The sequence below is a fragment of the Mobula hypostoma genome, chromosome 16 (genome assembly GCF_963921235.1).
Source record: "Mobula hypostoma chromosome 16, sMobHyp1.1, whole genome shotgun sequence".
Lineage (NCBI taxonomy): Eukaryota > Metazoa > Chordata > Chondrichthyes > Myliobatiformes > Myliobatidae > Mobula > Mobula hypostoma.
In genome coordinates this window covers 42,431,167-42,446,410 of record NC_086112.1, presented here as the reverse complement: position 1 = coordinate 42,446,410, position 15,244 = coordinate 42,431,167, and the positions used below count along the sequence as shown (strand labels likewise).

The 15,244-nt window shown below is 42.1% G+C and overlaps 1 protein-coding gene across 2 annotated transcripts in view; it reads left to right on the top strand.

Moving 5' to 3' along the window:
• The window catches only part of gkap1 (G kinase anchoring protein 1), a 38,974-nt gene that overhangs the window by 17,388 nt on the left and 6,342 nt on the right, over nucleotides 1-15,244 (top strand). The window contains exons 9-10 of one of the 2 annotated variants that reach the window (XM_063068804.1): nucleotides 6,523-6,593; nucleotides 9,729-9,977. In XM_063068804.1, coding sequence (XP_062924874.1) covers nucleotides 6,523-6,593; nucleotides 9,729-9,893 — 236 coding nt within the window. In that variant the 3' untranslated portion in view covers nucleotides 9,894-9,977. Of the gene's footprint in view, nucleotides 1-6,522; nucleotides 6,594-9,728; nucleotides 9,978-15,244 lie in introns of those variants that run through there. The other variant, XM_063068805.1, reaches the window with a different exon arrangement.

Genomic DNA, 15,244 nt, shown 5'->3' with positions numbered 1-15,244 from the left:
TTCTGTTCTATCATGAATGCTTTCAAGAAAGTAATTCTTAAGGTAATGTATGGTTATATATATGTATTTTGATAATAAATTTTATTTGAACTTGGTAAAGTTTATCTAATGCTGCTTTAAGTACATTTAATGAGGTAGCCTCTACTGCTTCCCTGGACAGAGAATTTTATAGAATAGCTACTTGCTGGGTAAAAATAGTTCCTGCATCCTAAATCTATTCTCCCAAATACTGAGGCTACGTTCACTAGTTCCAGTCTCTCTTACCAGTGGAAACAGCTTTCCTGTGCCTATCTTGTCTATCCCTTTTCATGATTTTATGTTTCTATACAATCCCTTCTCATGTCTCTGAATCCCAGCGAGTATGGCCCCAAGTGATTCAAATCTGTCCTTAGAGGCTAATGCCCTCATCTCTGGAGTCAACCTCCTTCTGCATCACCTTCAAAGTCAATATATCTTTCCTCAAGGACACCAGAACTACATGCAGTACTCTAGGTGCGACTTCACCGGTACACTACACAATTTCAGCATAACTTTCCTGCTTTTAAATTCAGTCCCTCGAGCAATGAAGACCAGCACTGCATTTGTCTTTGTGATAACCTGCAAACCAAACATTGGTGATTCAGATACAAGCACTCTCACATCCCTCTTCATGCTGCATCGTTTACGTAATATTCTGACCTTCTGTTTTTTTCTTCTAGAGTGATTACCTCGCATTTACGAACACTGCCAGACTCCAGCCCACTCAGTAAACCTATCAATGTCTCTCTGCAGATTCTCTGCATTTTCTGCACAATTTGCTTTTTGACTCAATTTAGTGGAATCAGCAAACTTAGATGCACTACACTTGGTCTCCTCTTATAAATTATTGGTGTATAATTTGAACAGTTGTGGACCCAGTACCAACCGTGTGGCATTCCAGTCACCACTGATGGTCAATTAGAGAAACACGAAACACCTAATATCGCGACTCCCTGACATCTGTTGGTTAACCAATCCTCTATCCAAAGCTAATACATTACCCCTAGCTTCATGCATCCTTATCATATGGATGGGTCTTTTATGTAGCACCTTCTTGAATGCTTTCTGGAAATCCACCTTTTCTCTGTACTCTGTGGTCTTATCCTCAAAAAATTCCAGTAATTTTTTTCAAACTGAATCTTCCCCTCTTGAATACATGGTGTGTCTACCTGATGGGACCACTTCTAATCAGATGCCTCTCTACTCCTTCCTCAATGATAGCTTGAAGCATTTTCCTGATATTAACTGGCCTATAGTTTTCTAAGACATACAATGTACCTTTTGTTGCTCAGAGAAGTTGTCTTGGTCCCCTAGTTCCCGTTAGGAGACACCGTTAGAGAGCATAAACTTAATTTCCACAGTTTTGCAAATGACACACAATTATATAACTTGGTTGAGCCTGGTGATGATAGCACCCTACCTTCCCTTGACTTCCGGCACGGCTGCAATAACCAGACGGATAAGCAGTTATTTTCTGAATCTCCTTGAAGATAAACCTGAAATACTTTGGTTGGACCCAAAGCCAAAAGAGTTAAACTTCTTGATAAACTTAAGAGCTTGGCTCTCCCCTTGTAAAATCAAAGGTGCTGTCCTTGATTCAGATTTGAATTTTAAATCTCACAAATAAAGTGACCAGAGCAGCATTTCTACAAGAAATGTTGCAAAGGCATGTTTGTTTCTATCACATAATGATGTTGGAAAACTAAATTATATCTTTGTATCAAATAGACTAAATTACTGCAAAGCACTTTTTACTGGTCTTCGAAAGCAATCTATTGACAAACTTCAACTTGTTCAGAATACCACTGCTAGACTTTTAACTGAAAACAAGATGAAAGAATTTATCACTCCAGTCCTAACTACTCTGCATTGGCTTCCTGTATCTTTTAGAATTGATTTTAAAGTTCGCTTACTTGTTTTTAAAGCTATGAATGTTTTGGGACTGGAGTACGTAACAGAATTGTTTTTGTTTTATAATCCTGCTCAAGCTCTTATATCTTCTTCTGCCAGTCTCTTAAATTTAAACAATTTCCCTCAAACGATAATGAGCCCATCAGCTTTTTTGAACTACACTCCGAAACTGTAGAATTCAATACCTAAAACTGTAAGGGATGCAGACTCATTGGACACTTTTAAACACCAGCTCAAAACCTATTTATTTAACCTTGCGTTTAACTAACATCTTTTTGTCTTTTATTTTCATGTTCATTTTTATTTTCTATTTTATTGTCATGTTTGTACTTTTATCCCATAATAAAGCACTTCGAACTATGTCACCTGTATGAAAAGTGCTCTATCAATTTATTTTTATAGTTACCTGCCTTTTGCTAGATTTTTTGTCATGACATTCACTGTCGTCCTATTTGCTGGGACCTGCCGAGTTCAGAGAATTTTGGTAAATTATCACAAGTGTATCTACTATAACTTCTCACGTTTCTTTCCGTACCCTGGGATGCATTCCATCAGGACTAGGGGACTGGGCTACTTTGTGGCCCACTACCTTGCTAAGCACTTCCTCTTCGGTCCTCACTTCCTATCACATCCATAAAATCTCTTTTCAGTACATTAGATGTGTCCTCTGCTGTGATGACCAACATAAAAAAATCATTGAAAGCTTTTGTCTTTTTCACATTACCCTCCTCATCTTCCAAGAAAACTACATTTACATCAGCCTGTCTTTTCTGCTTGACGCAGAGCGTAATCAAGGACGATTATAAAGATGTAGGGTGCCAGAGTGTCTCCTTGCAGCACACCAGCTCGGAGCTCGAACACTGCTGTTTCTCCATCTGGTGATACAACTTTTGCCATGGTTTTGGTATAGCTGGACTCTTGCTCCCAGTAGATGGTCTGGCATTCCGTAAGCTTTCAGGATCAGAGAATGAATGATGAGTTCGGAGAAGGACATAAAGATATGGAAGGTGCTGGCGTGGAAGACTATGAACGACATGAAGGAAATCTGGAAGTCAAACCTGACCAGAGGGCTCAAAAAGAGGATCTTCATAGCAGTCTTAGAGTCCATTCTCACATACGGATGTGAGACGTGGACACTCACCAAGACGATGCGAAAGTCTCTAGATGGTTGCTATACACGATGCTCCGGATGGCTCTTGACGTGAGTTGGCAACAGCACATGACGAACATTGAGCTCTATAACAACCTACTGATGCTCACCACTAAAATCGAGGCGAGAAGACTGCAACTAACGGGGCACTGTCTACGCCACCCCGAGCTACCTGCCAGCCTAGTCATCACATGGGAGCCCAAGCACGGGAGGATGAACCCTGGGCGCCCTCCCAAGACTATGGTCAACACGTTCCTAGAAGACAGCAGTGCAGCTAATGTAGATGAACTGATGAGGGAGAGGGAGAAGTGGCGAGTCCATCATTGTGCCCAACGCCGGCCCCCTAGACCTGAGTCGACGTAGCAGTAGTAATATCTTTTCTACTTTATATAACTATAATGACTTGTAAATTTTGTTTTTATTTTTGTGCTGGTTCACTTTCATAATCTATTTTCCCTTACTGCTTGCCTAATGGTTACTTTTTAAAGATTTTCCAGTTTTCCATTTTTCCACTACATTTGGCGACTTTGTATGTAGGTATTTGTAATCAAAATCTAAGGAAATTAGGACACCAGAACAGGTTATAGTATGAAAATTACTCCTGTAATACAATTCAATAGTAGTTAGCCTGATGCCAAATGGTATTTGCTGTCTTCAGGTATACCAGTTAGAGGATTTGTATGTTTTGTCTTGTGTACTTTTTATTCCACCATATACCATTCTCTCTTCCTCCCCCTGCCATTTTCCTATTGTAACAACTATTTTCTTCCCTTATTGAATCAAATGCCTCTCTGAGTTTCGTATTAAATAATTAGTGCTTGCCCTTGCCAAATAAGTCTTTGTGATGTCTCTTCAAGGATGCCCACTGGATGAAATACATTTGCTTAGTTTCATCGGTAATTAATTATAGAATTGCCTGTGTTGGTTTCTTTTTGCTTTATTGCATCATTACCTCTGGGGATTTATCTCCCCCCCCCCCACCTCACCTCTTCACCCTCCCTCCCTCAAGGATTTGTTTGTCCTTCTGTATTTCTCATTCACATACTTGCTTCTTGGCAACTTCCAAAAGCAGTGCCATGTCCACATGGGCAATGACAAAACCCAGTCTATCTTGCCTTTCCTCATGATACCCCAATTGACTTGTTTTTGTGGGTAAGGAGGCTGATGTGAGACCCACAATAGCTCTGCCACAAATGAAGCAATAGGGGACTGAAATGTAGGTGGGTCAGTGCTTTGGGAGGTAGTGGACAGCTTCTACTGTTTATGATTGGTTTTTACGTGTTAAGAAATACAATCAGATTTATTAATACTGACATGACAAAGTTTATTAATACTGATATGACAAAGTTTGACATAAAGCAATACAGTGCAAATACATAAAAATCTCTGAATTACAAAAATAGTGCATAGCTGGAAGACTGTCGAAGGGTGTTCATGGGTTCATAGTAATGAGAAGAGGGTATGTACTGGTCCTTGCTGAGACACTGCCTGTTGACGATTACCTTGTTGGTGAGGAAGGTTGTGCCTATAATGGAGCTGGTTGAGTCTATAACCGTTTGCAGCCTCCCATGATCCCCTGTGTTGGAGGCTCCATAACATGGTTTGATGCAACCAGTCAGAAAACTTTCTACTGTTCATTTGCAAGAGTTTTTGGTGACATACCAAATCTCAAAACTCCTTACATCTGGAGCTGCTGGAGTGCCTTCTTAACTGCTGCGTCAGTGTGTTGAAGCCAAGTTAGATCCTGTGAGATGTTCTCACCCAGGAACTTGAAGCTGCTCACCCTCTTCATCTCATGTTCTCCCGACTTCCTCTTCCTGAAGTCCACATTCGGTCCCTTGGGTCTTGCTGATGTTATGTACCAAGTTGTTGTTGTGACACCACTCAACCGATCTGTACTGACTGTTATCTCCTGATAGGGAAGTTGAAGATCTACTTGCAGGGAGAGGAACAGAGATCCAGGTTTTCAAGCTTGTTGATTAGTACTGTGGTAATGATGGTGTTGAACACTGTTGTAGTTGATAAACAGTAGCCTGATGTTTGTCTTGTGGTTGTCTAGGTGCTCCAAAGCAGAGTGCTTCTGACAAATGGAATCTTCTTGATGCCATCCTGACTGCTGTTTCACCTTTTTGAAATGGTCAAAAGTCTTCACTACCTTGCTGCTTTGACCTCTGCATCATCTCTAAATTATGCCCAGTTTGTCAGGTGCTCCAGTGTTGAATGTTCAGTGTTGGCTTTGAGGACAAAACCACCTTCATTGTTCCTGTTGTAAATCTTTCCCAGCCAACAACTTTATTAATCTGCTACTGAACTTTTATTTACACTTGTGTTCATGTAACATTGGATCACTTTGCTTCCATAACTTCATCCTTCGTTGTTGTTCAGTTATTAAGTCAAGTCCAACTCTTCGTGACTTCATGGACCATAGGGTCCATAGGGTTTTTGTGGCAAGATACAGAAGTAGATTGCCAGGCCTTTCTTCCGCGCAGATACTGCTGCTGCCCAGTTTGGGACCCAGCTGGGTTTGAACTCAGGACCATCTGCCTCGAAGTCCAGTGCTGATGACACTACACCACTAGTCAGCCCATCCCCTACCTCAGTTCATTTTCTACATAGGCTGTCAACCTTGCCTTTTTCATCTTTGGCCAACTTCTCTCACCTATGCATGTTGCTTAATTCTGATCAGGTCCTATTCAGTTATTATATCTTTGCTTGACTTACACTGGCATCTGATAAGACAATGTCTTATCTTTAGTTTCATAATCCTCCATATCCTTTACCTCTCTGTTTCTTGTGGCTTGAGCACAGATTCTAATCAAACCACCATTTGGTGTTGGTGTCTCAGTTGCTTTAGCCACACTTCTAAATTTCCACTCCAATATATCATTATGTGGTTCAGTGAGAGCTTTAATAATGAAGTGCCTTGATGTTTTGCTACAATACTTGTATTAGAAATAAATTTGTTACAGTTTTCTCATTTTCTTTCATTTTGGTTGGTTCTATAGGGGCTCAATGCATGTCAGCTTCTGGAGAGTATGATCTGATTTATTTTAAGTCTCTGGATGAAATCTCTTAAAATCTAATCCTATTAAATATGTCTGTGGTTTAACTAATGGTTAAAATGCAATGTAATCTTTGTTACATAGTAAAACAGACTCACTGTCTCTGGTGTGCTAAAATTTATGTTAATTTTAACCTAACTCATCCATTGATTTAGTTTCCATTGTATAGTACTTAAAGCAGCCAGCCTAACCGATAATTACACTTTTCCAGTGGGCAGTTTGTGTTCAATATCTGCATAATAGTACTTGCGCGATGTATGTCTAAATGAAACATGGAAGGAAGGTTTGGACTCCCTTGAGTGCTTCCTAAACTGAAGTTCTTGGTATCCAGTTTTGTTAATGTTGCTGCCCCTAGTTATACAGTTTTATTTTGTATTTCAGTGAAGGATAAAGCAGATATACTTTTGCAAGTTGACGAACTCCTGAGTATTAAGAATGAATTAACTTTACAGGTAAGAGCCAGCAAATGCAAGCCAATTGTAGGAGCCGTGTATCTATTGTTTGTCTGTCTATTGTACACGTTTGTATTTTGTGTTGCATGTTTATTATGGGTTATTTGTCACATGGGTTGGGGCGTCTTAGAAGCAAAGGAGTCCCACTAGGAATAGGGTTCCCCTTGTCCTCACCTACCACCCCACCAGCCTCTGGGTCCAACATATAATTCTCCGTAACCTCTGCCACCTCCAACGGGATCCCACCTCTAAGCACATCTCCCCCCCCCCCGGCTTTCCGCAGGGATCGCTCCCTACGCGACTCCCTTGTCCATTCATCCCCCCATCCCTCCCCACCGATTTTCCTCCCGGCACTTATCCTTGTAAGCGGAACAAGTGCTACACATGCCATTACACTTCCTCCCTCACCACCATTCAGGGCCCCAGACAGTCCTTCCAGGTGAGGCGACACTTCACTTGTGAGTCGACTGGGGTGATATACTGCATCCGGTGCTCCCGATGCGGCCTTCTATATACTGGTGAGACCCGACGCAGACTGGGAGATCATTTCACCGAACACCTACGCTCTGTCCACCAGAGAAAGCGGGATCTCCCAGTGGCCACACATTTTAATTCCACGTCCCATTCCCATTCTGATATGTCTATCCACGGCCTCCTCTACTGTAAAGATGAAGCCACACTCAGGTTGGAGGAACAACACTTTACATTCCATCTGGGTAACCTCCAACCTGATGGCATGAGCATTGACTTCTCAAACTTCCGCTAATGCCCCATCTCCCCCTCGTACCCCATCCGTTATTTATATACACACATTCTTTTTCTCTCTGTCTGTTTTCTCCCTCTGTCCCTCTCACTATACCCCTTGCCCATCCTCTGGGCTTCCCCCCTCCCCCTTTTTCTTTCTCCCTAGGCCTCCTGTCCCATGAGCCTCTCGTATCCCTTTTGCCAATCACCTGCCCAGCTCTTGGTTCCATCCCTCCCCCTCCTGTCTTCTCCTATCATTTCGGATCTCCCCCTCCCCCTCCCACTTCCAAATCTCTTACTATCTCTTCTTTCAGTTAGTCTCGGCCCAAAACATTGACTGTACCTCTTCCTAGAGATGCTGCCTGGCCTGCTGCGTTCACCAGCAACTTTTATGTGTGTTGCTTGAAATTCCAGCATCTGCAGATTTCCTCGTGTTTGCATAGTTACGTATTCATGCTTTGTCTTAGTTAGTACAGTTTTATCTAGTTAGAGCCAGTGGTGATTTTTTTTGTTGACTGCTAGTTTCACTAATTTGAACGCCAAGATCGTTATATCGTTAATTTTAGTTTCGTTACTTTTTTTTAATCACTTCGTTCATTCGTTTTTGCTGGTTTTGTAATAAAGGATTGAACATACATTTTTCCACTTGGAACTTGATTGCTTTGGAAGTGTGTCGTACGGTGTCAGCCTCCGTACTCAGTCTCTCAGTGGTTTTCAAGTAACTGCTACATTTTGTCAACAAACAAAAAAATAGTTATGCCAAACAAAGGCTAGTCAATGGCAAAGGATTGCCTTGGCCCTGTTAGTAAAATTGGAATCACAACACCGAGAAGCCTGCACATCGGCTACCCCAGCAGCTTGTAGCAAGTAAATGACCATTTGTTGATTCATGCTGTGCATTTGTAGTTTGAACACAATTTTGAATAGTCAGCACTGCCTGTCTATTGGAGACCATTGCTCAGTCCTGCAGTGTTTGCTTGAGAGTTTGTCACTTTGTTTTATTGAAGTGCTGAAATATTCCGGCTGCTAACATTTGAATTGAAGGCTGTTTGTTTGGTCTGGTTTAACTGCTGTGCATGCATGAGCAACTTGTTTGTTGCCTATGTTTACTAAATTGAATATTGCTGGTGTTGTGGGAGGATAAAGCTAATTGTGAGTCACGCAACAAGGAGAAAGTTACATGAGTGAATCAAAGCATGGAACTGACTTCAGCAACCCTCACATCTGGGCTGGCAAAAGAGAAATTAAACTTCGAAAACTTTAGTGGGTGGAATTGAATGTTTTTGAAAAGAGTATGAAACAAATGTGAACAAAATCAAAGGTTTAATACCATCAGTTAAGGATCTTATGGGGAAGTAAGGAAAATGCCTTGTAAGTGCAATCTTGTCTTAAGGACTTGACAAGTCTCTATGAAGCTATTGCTAAGCAACATCTTGTACTAATCTCTGTACTTCCCAGGGTCAAATAAATCAACCAGAACCAATGTTTTTCAAATATTTGATGCCTTAGTAGTGCACTCATAGGAGATGTGAAACAATGGTTGTCCCAAACATGTTCTATTGAAGGTCATGTTGCTGCATCAAGTGAATGCATGCACCATCAGACAAAGTGTCTCAAACTCCAAGGCATGTTTTCACTACACATAAAGCAGATGACCCAGAGGATGACGTAGACCCACAAGACAATGTGTCAAATGTCCGTGTTCGAAGTTCTACTGCAGTCAGAGCTTCTTCTAAGACCTCCTCTGCACACACACAAAGGCTGATTTGGCTGTATTAATCACATGTTAACAATTACACTGGGCAGCAAAGATTTTGCTTCCTGAATACCTTTAGGTGTATCTTATGAATTTTGGGCCACTGATCATGAAAATCACCATGAAATTTCCCTTTCAGGCACCATTTTTTAAATAAACTTATGTTTATTATTTCAATTCATAATTCATGTCAATTAAAATGTTGCCTACAATGTAAGCTGGAAAGTTTCCTATCTTGTCCAGGCATGCTTAGGTGGCGCGGCTGCTGCAGATTTTAGTAGTAATTATTGGGTTCAGGACTGTAAGGATGGAATTTGCTATCACCAGGCTCAAAAACTTCTATGTAGGATTTTGATAGTTGAGCCACATGCTTCCCAGAATAACTGATGCCAAGATTAAGGAAAGCATTTTTGTTGGTCCACAAATCAAACAGGTCATCAATGACAGGCAATTTGAAGAATTTCTGGTGGGACAGGAGAAAATCACATGGAAGGCATTCAAGGAAGTTGTTGAAATTTTTCTCAGCATTTACAGAGCACCAAACAACACGCAGCTGGTTGAAAGCATGCTTCAAGCATATAAAACCATGAAGTGCTACATGTCACTAAAGATTCAGTTTCTGCATTCCCATTTAGACTTCTTCCCTGCAAATCTTGGTGCTGTTAGTGACGAGCATGGTGAAAGGTTTTACCAGGACATTGCGGTCATGGAAAAAAGATACCAGGGGAACTGGAATCCATCAATGCTGGCGAATTATTGTTGGACTTAAGCGAGAAGCCTCAGACACTGAGTACAAATGAAAATCATTAACAAAATATTTTTAACTTAGTTGAACTATTGCAAAGCATCAGTACCATTATGCAATTAAACACATTATATTCAATAAAAGTTAATTTGTTGTTTCTTCAAATTCCTACCTGACACAAGTAGTCTGAAATTATAATTGTGTTCATCTTCAAGCAGCCTATCATAAACAAAAGAAATTCTGAGGAAGCAATACTTTTGAAATAATTTGTTGTCCAGTGCTATTGAAGGACAAACATGAGCTGGAAGAGCAAGAGGAGCAGCTTCAGAAAAGGAAGGAACAGCTTAAGTTGCAAGAAGAAAATGCACACAGGCGGCCAAAGTTAGGAAAGTGCTCTAGCAGGACTGTCCTATGGTATGAGTTCCTATATTGTAAAGGCACAAAGAAAAACAGAAACACCCAATGCCGATGCTGATATTGATTCATTTGTTCTCCAGGTGTCTGTGAAACATGAACAAGACCCTCAAGAGGCCGTTCAGGTTTTTTTACTCTTGAGTCTGCACTAAAAGAGGCAGCCTGAACATGTATCACATCCAACAGCTCAGAGGGCTCATGGGACATTTAATTACAGCAGGGAAACATTCTTTATTTGGATGGTAGATGTCAGAACAGTATTATTGATATGAGGAAGTAAAATGAAATAATAGCTTATTAGCACAACAACAATGCATTTCATCTTTGCCTAAAAGAGAGATTTAAACCTTGGAGATCCATTGCAGTGACATGCATTCATTTGGGCTTTTGAAAAGAAGTATTGAAGGCAAGACTGACAGCCATAGTGACTGCCTCTATTTCCTTGAACACTACACTAGGACCCGAGAGAACTTGTCAGAAGTTGCCAAAATGTTGACCCTAAGAAAGAATATGTAAAGACTAAGGCTTTACTACAGGAACATTTTGGTAATGAATAGAAAATTGTGTCTGCCTACATGCAAAAGGCTTTCTTGGTTGCCTATCAAATTTGAAGTTGTAAAAGTTCTTCAAGGCTAGTCTTCTTCTCAGGGGCTGTTGCAATGTTGTGGAAGAAGTGCAGTATAGGTGTCCCTCACTTTCCAGACGTTCTCTTTACGACATTTCGCTTTTACAAAAGACCTACATTAGTGCCTGTTTATGTTAACTGAAAGAGGATTTTCACTTTTACAAAAAAAGACACTTGCTTTAAACTTGTGTTTACCCCGAGAAAGACTACCATGACCATGAAGCCTTGTACGGGCAGGGAATATGTGGCGTGCACGTGTGTACGTGCCGATTTTTTTTGATAAATCGATTTTGGCTCAAACTTCCCGATTCTGTTAAGTGAAACTACACTGTACATACATTATTTCTACTTTATATCGGCTATCTATTTATCATATCATTCCTGCTTTTACTATATGTTAGTGTTATTTTAGGTTTTATGTGTTATTTGGTATGATTTGGTAGGTTATTTTTTGAGTCTAGGAACGCTCAAAAAATTTTCCCATATAAATTAATGGTGATTGCTTCTTCGCTTTACACCATTTCAGTTTATGAACGGTTTCATAGGGACACTCTACATTCGGATAGCGGGGGAAACCTGTACATGTGTGAGCTGGACATGCCTGCCAATATGTCAATCATCATAAAGAAATTGCCCTATATGCTCAGGGATGATTGAAGAAGAGTGCTCTGAACGGCAAGAAAGGCACGACCTTAAGACTACTTTTGCTGACATTGTTGATTTTATTGAAAGGCAAGTACTGATTGCTACACACCCGGTGTTTGGGAATCTACATTACCTGTAATAAACAAAGGTGTAAACAAAACTAAGTCACAATTTCATCTAAGGCTAAAGGAAGCAGCTTTGCGACTACCGGGGCCACTGTGAGAAGTAAAGCTAAAACTGAACCTGGAACTAATGGAAGAGAAATGATTTAATCGGCCAGAAGGGTTTGTCTGTCCTGCAAAGGTGAACATACATTGGATTTGTGCCCTCAGCTGGAGGAAAGGACTCATAGTGAGAAGATTGACTTCCTAAAAGAAAATGGTGTCTGCTTTGGCTGTTTGTGTACAGGACTTATCAGCAAAGTGTGCAGTGGCAAGCACTCCAGCATACTTGACGTTCACTCTAACAAAAAGGGAGCAGAAACAAAACAAGCTGTGAAAGAATCAGACACAGCAGTGAGTGGTGCTCTGGTATCTAATGGTCTTACAGGGGCTGGCAATCATAATTGTAAACTTCCCATAGTTCCAGTACCAGTGAGGCCTAACAACAAGGCAGTGTTTACTTGTGCTTTCAAAGATCAAGAGAGTACAGCAATGTTCTGTACAGTGGGCTTCATGAATAAGCTCAACCTTGCAGGAAAAAGGACACGTGTTCTCTTACACACAAAGGGTCAAGAGAAGATCACGAGTAGCTATTTTGTTTCAGGATTTGAAGTGGCCGGCGTAGATGGTGAAAACTATTGTGAACTACCTAACATCTATATGCAGGAAAATATGCCTGTCCACAAAGGGAATATTCCATGACAGAGGGATTTTCAGGGCTGGTCTCACCTAAAACATGTCCATTTGCCAGAGATGGATTCAGAAACCGAGCTGCTGATAGGGAGAAATGTGCCAAAAGCATTGGAGCCTCTGATCTGGGCCAACATTTACGTGCCGGGTGGCACCTAATTAATTAGCTTTATTTCGGCTTTTTTCTTAAGGATGTGCTGGGTGCATCACAGCTACCGCCACACCACTGCATGCTTCGCGGATCGGTATCGGTCCGCGGCCCGGAGGTTGGGGACCACTGCTCTAGAGGGTTGAAGGTGAAACCATTCCTGAAGGATGAGACATGGGCATCAAGGCCTTAATATCTTCTTCAGCCTGAAAGCGAATGGTCTGTGAATCCCAATTGTTCTGCTTGATAATCTGGAAGTCGAGAGAAGTGTTACAATGAATGCCATGCAGATTGAAGAGGAGGTGGACATGGTAACTTATAGAATCCATCACTTCTCGCCGTAGACCCATTTGATGAAGAGAATGGCCTGGATTCTCAGTTGAAGCAAGCAGCTGAGAAGGAGTGGAAGAAATCGAGTAGAAAAAGTCATCTTTTTTTCTAAACACTGCTCAGGGAGAAGGGTCTGCACTGCGCAGGCGCGTGACGTAGCACGCCAAGGTTTAAAAGCAGAGCACCATATACAGCGGCCATCATCGGAGTGGACTGAGTCAGAGTGGGACGGCTTTGGCTCAAACAGGCTTCGGCGGGAACAGGCAGAGGCCTTGGTAGGTTCTGGTAAGTTTTTTGTTCAGATTCTTTAGAGTAGAGAGAATGCCAGGCAGGATGTTGGAATGCTCCTCTTGCAGGATGTGGGAAGTCAGGGAGCCCTCCGGTGTCCCTGACAACGACACCTGCAAGAAGTGCATCCAGCTGCAGCTCCTGACAAACCGCGTTAGGGAACTGGAGCAGGAGCTGGATGACCTGCGGATCTTTCGGGAGAATGAGGATATTATAGATCGTAGCTACAGGGAGGTAGTTACGCCAAAGGAGCAGAGGACAGAAAATTGGGTCACTGTCAAGCGAGGGAAGGGGAAAGGGCAGGCAGAGCAGGGTTCCCCTGTGGCCATTCCCCTCAACAACAAGTATACCACATTGGATACTGTTGGGGGGGATGACTTACCTGGGACTAGCTGCAGTAGCCGGATCTCTCGCACTGAATCTGGCTCTGTAGTGCAGAAGGGAGGGGGGAAAAGAGGAGAGCGGTAGTGATAGGGGACTCGATAGTTAGAGGTGCAGATAGCAGGTTCTGTTGTCGTGACAGAGAATCCAGGATGGTTTGTTGCCTCCCAGATGCCAGGGTCAAGGATGTCTCTGATCGATTGCATGACATTCTGATGTGGGAGGGTGACAAGCCAGGTGTCGTGGTGCACATCGGTACCAATGACATAGCAAGGAGAAGTGAGGAGGTCCTGGACAGTGAGTATAGAGAGCTTGGTAGGAAGTTGAAAAGCAGCACCTCGAGGGTGGTAATCTCAGGATTGCTACCTGTGCTAGGTGCCAGTGAGGGTAGGAATAGGATGCTCTGGAGGAGGAACAAGTGGCTGAGGAACTGGTGTAGGGGGCAGGGTTTCAGATTTCAGGATCATTGGGACCTCTTCTGGGGCAGGTGGGACCTGTACAAGAGAGACAGGTTACACTTGAACTATAAGGGGACCAATATCCTTTCAGGGAGGTTTGTTAGTGCTATTGGGGAGGCTTTAAACTAGATTTGCAGGGGGATGGGAACCAGAGTGCCAGAGATGACAGTGTGGCTGGGGTGAAAATAAATGATGTTGAAAGTTTAAGCAAATCCGCTGATAGGTTGTGAGTGGTGGTAAAAATCTTCTGAGGTGTATATATTTCAATGCTAGGAGTATTGCGGGGAAGGCAGATGAGTTGAGGGCGTGGATTGACATGTGGAATTATGATGTTATAGCAATTAGTGAAACTTGGCTATAGGAGGGGCAGGACTGGCGGCTTAATATTCCAGGGTTCTGATGTTTCAGATGTGATCGAGGCAGAGGAATGAAAGGTGGAGGAGTAGCATTGCTTGTTAGGGAAAATATTACAGCAGTGCTCAGGCAGGACGGATTAGAGGGCTTGTCTACTGAGTCCTTATGGGTGGAGCTGAGAAACAGGAAAGGTATGGCCACATTAGTGGGATTGTATTATAGACCACCCAATAGTCAACGAGACTTGGAGGAGTAAATCTGCAGAGAGATAGCAGGCAACTGCAGGAAACATAAAGTTGTGGTGGTAGGGGATTTTAATTTTCCATACATTGATTGGGACTCCCATACTGTTAGGGGTCTAGATGGTTTAGAGTTTGTAAAATGTGTTCAGGAAAGTTTTCTAAATCAATATATAGAGGGACCAACTAGAGGGGATGCAATATTGGATCTCCTGTTAGGAAACGATTTAGGGCAAGTGACAGAAGTCTGTGTAGGGGAGCACTTTGCTTCCAGTGATCATAACACCATTAGTTTCAATTTGATCATGGACAAGGATAGATCTGGTCCTAGGGTTGAGGTTCTGAACTGGAAGAAGGCCAAATTTGAAGAAATGAGAAAGGATCTAAAAAGCATGGATTGGGACAGGTTGTTCTCTGGCAAAGATGTGATTGGTAGGTGGGAAGCCTTCAAAGGGGAAATTTTGAGAGTGCAGAGTTTGTATGTTCCTGTCAGGATTAAAGGCAAATTGAATAGGAATAAGGAACCTTGGTTCTCAAGGGATATTGCAACTCTGATAAAGAAGAAGAGGGAGTTGTATGAAATGTATAGGAAACAGGGAGTAAATCAGGTGCTTGAGGAGTATAAGAAGTGCAAGAAAATACTTAAGAAAGGAATCAGGAGGGCTAAAAGAAG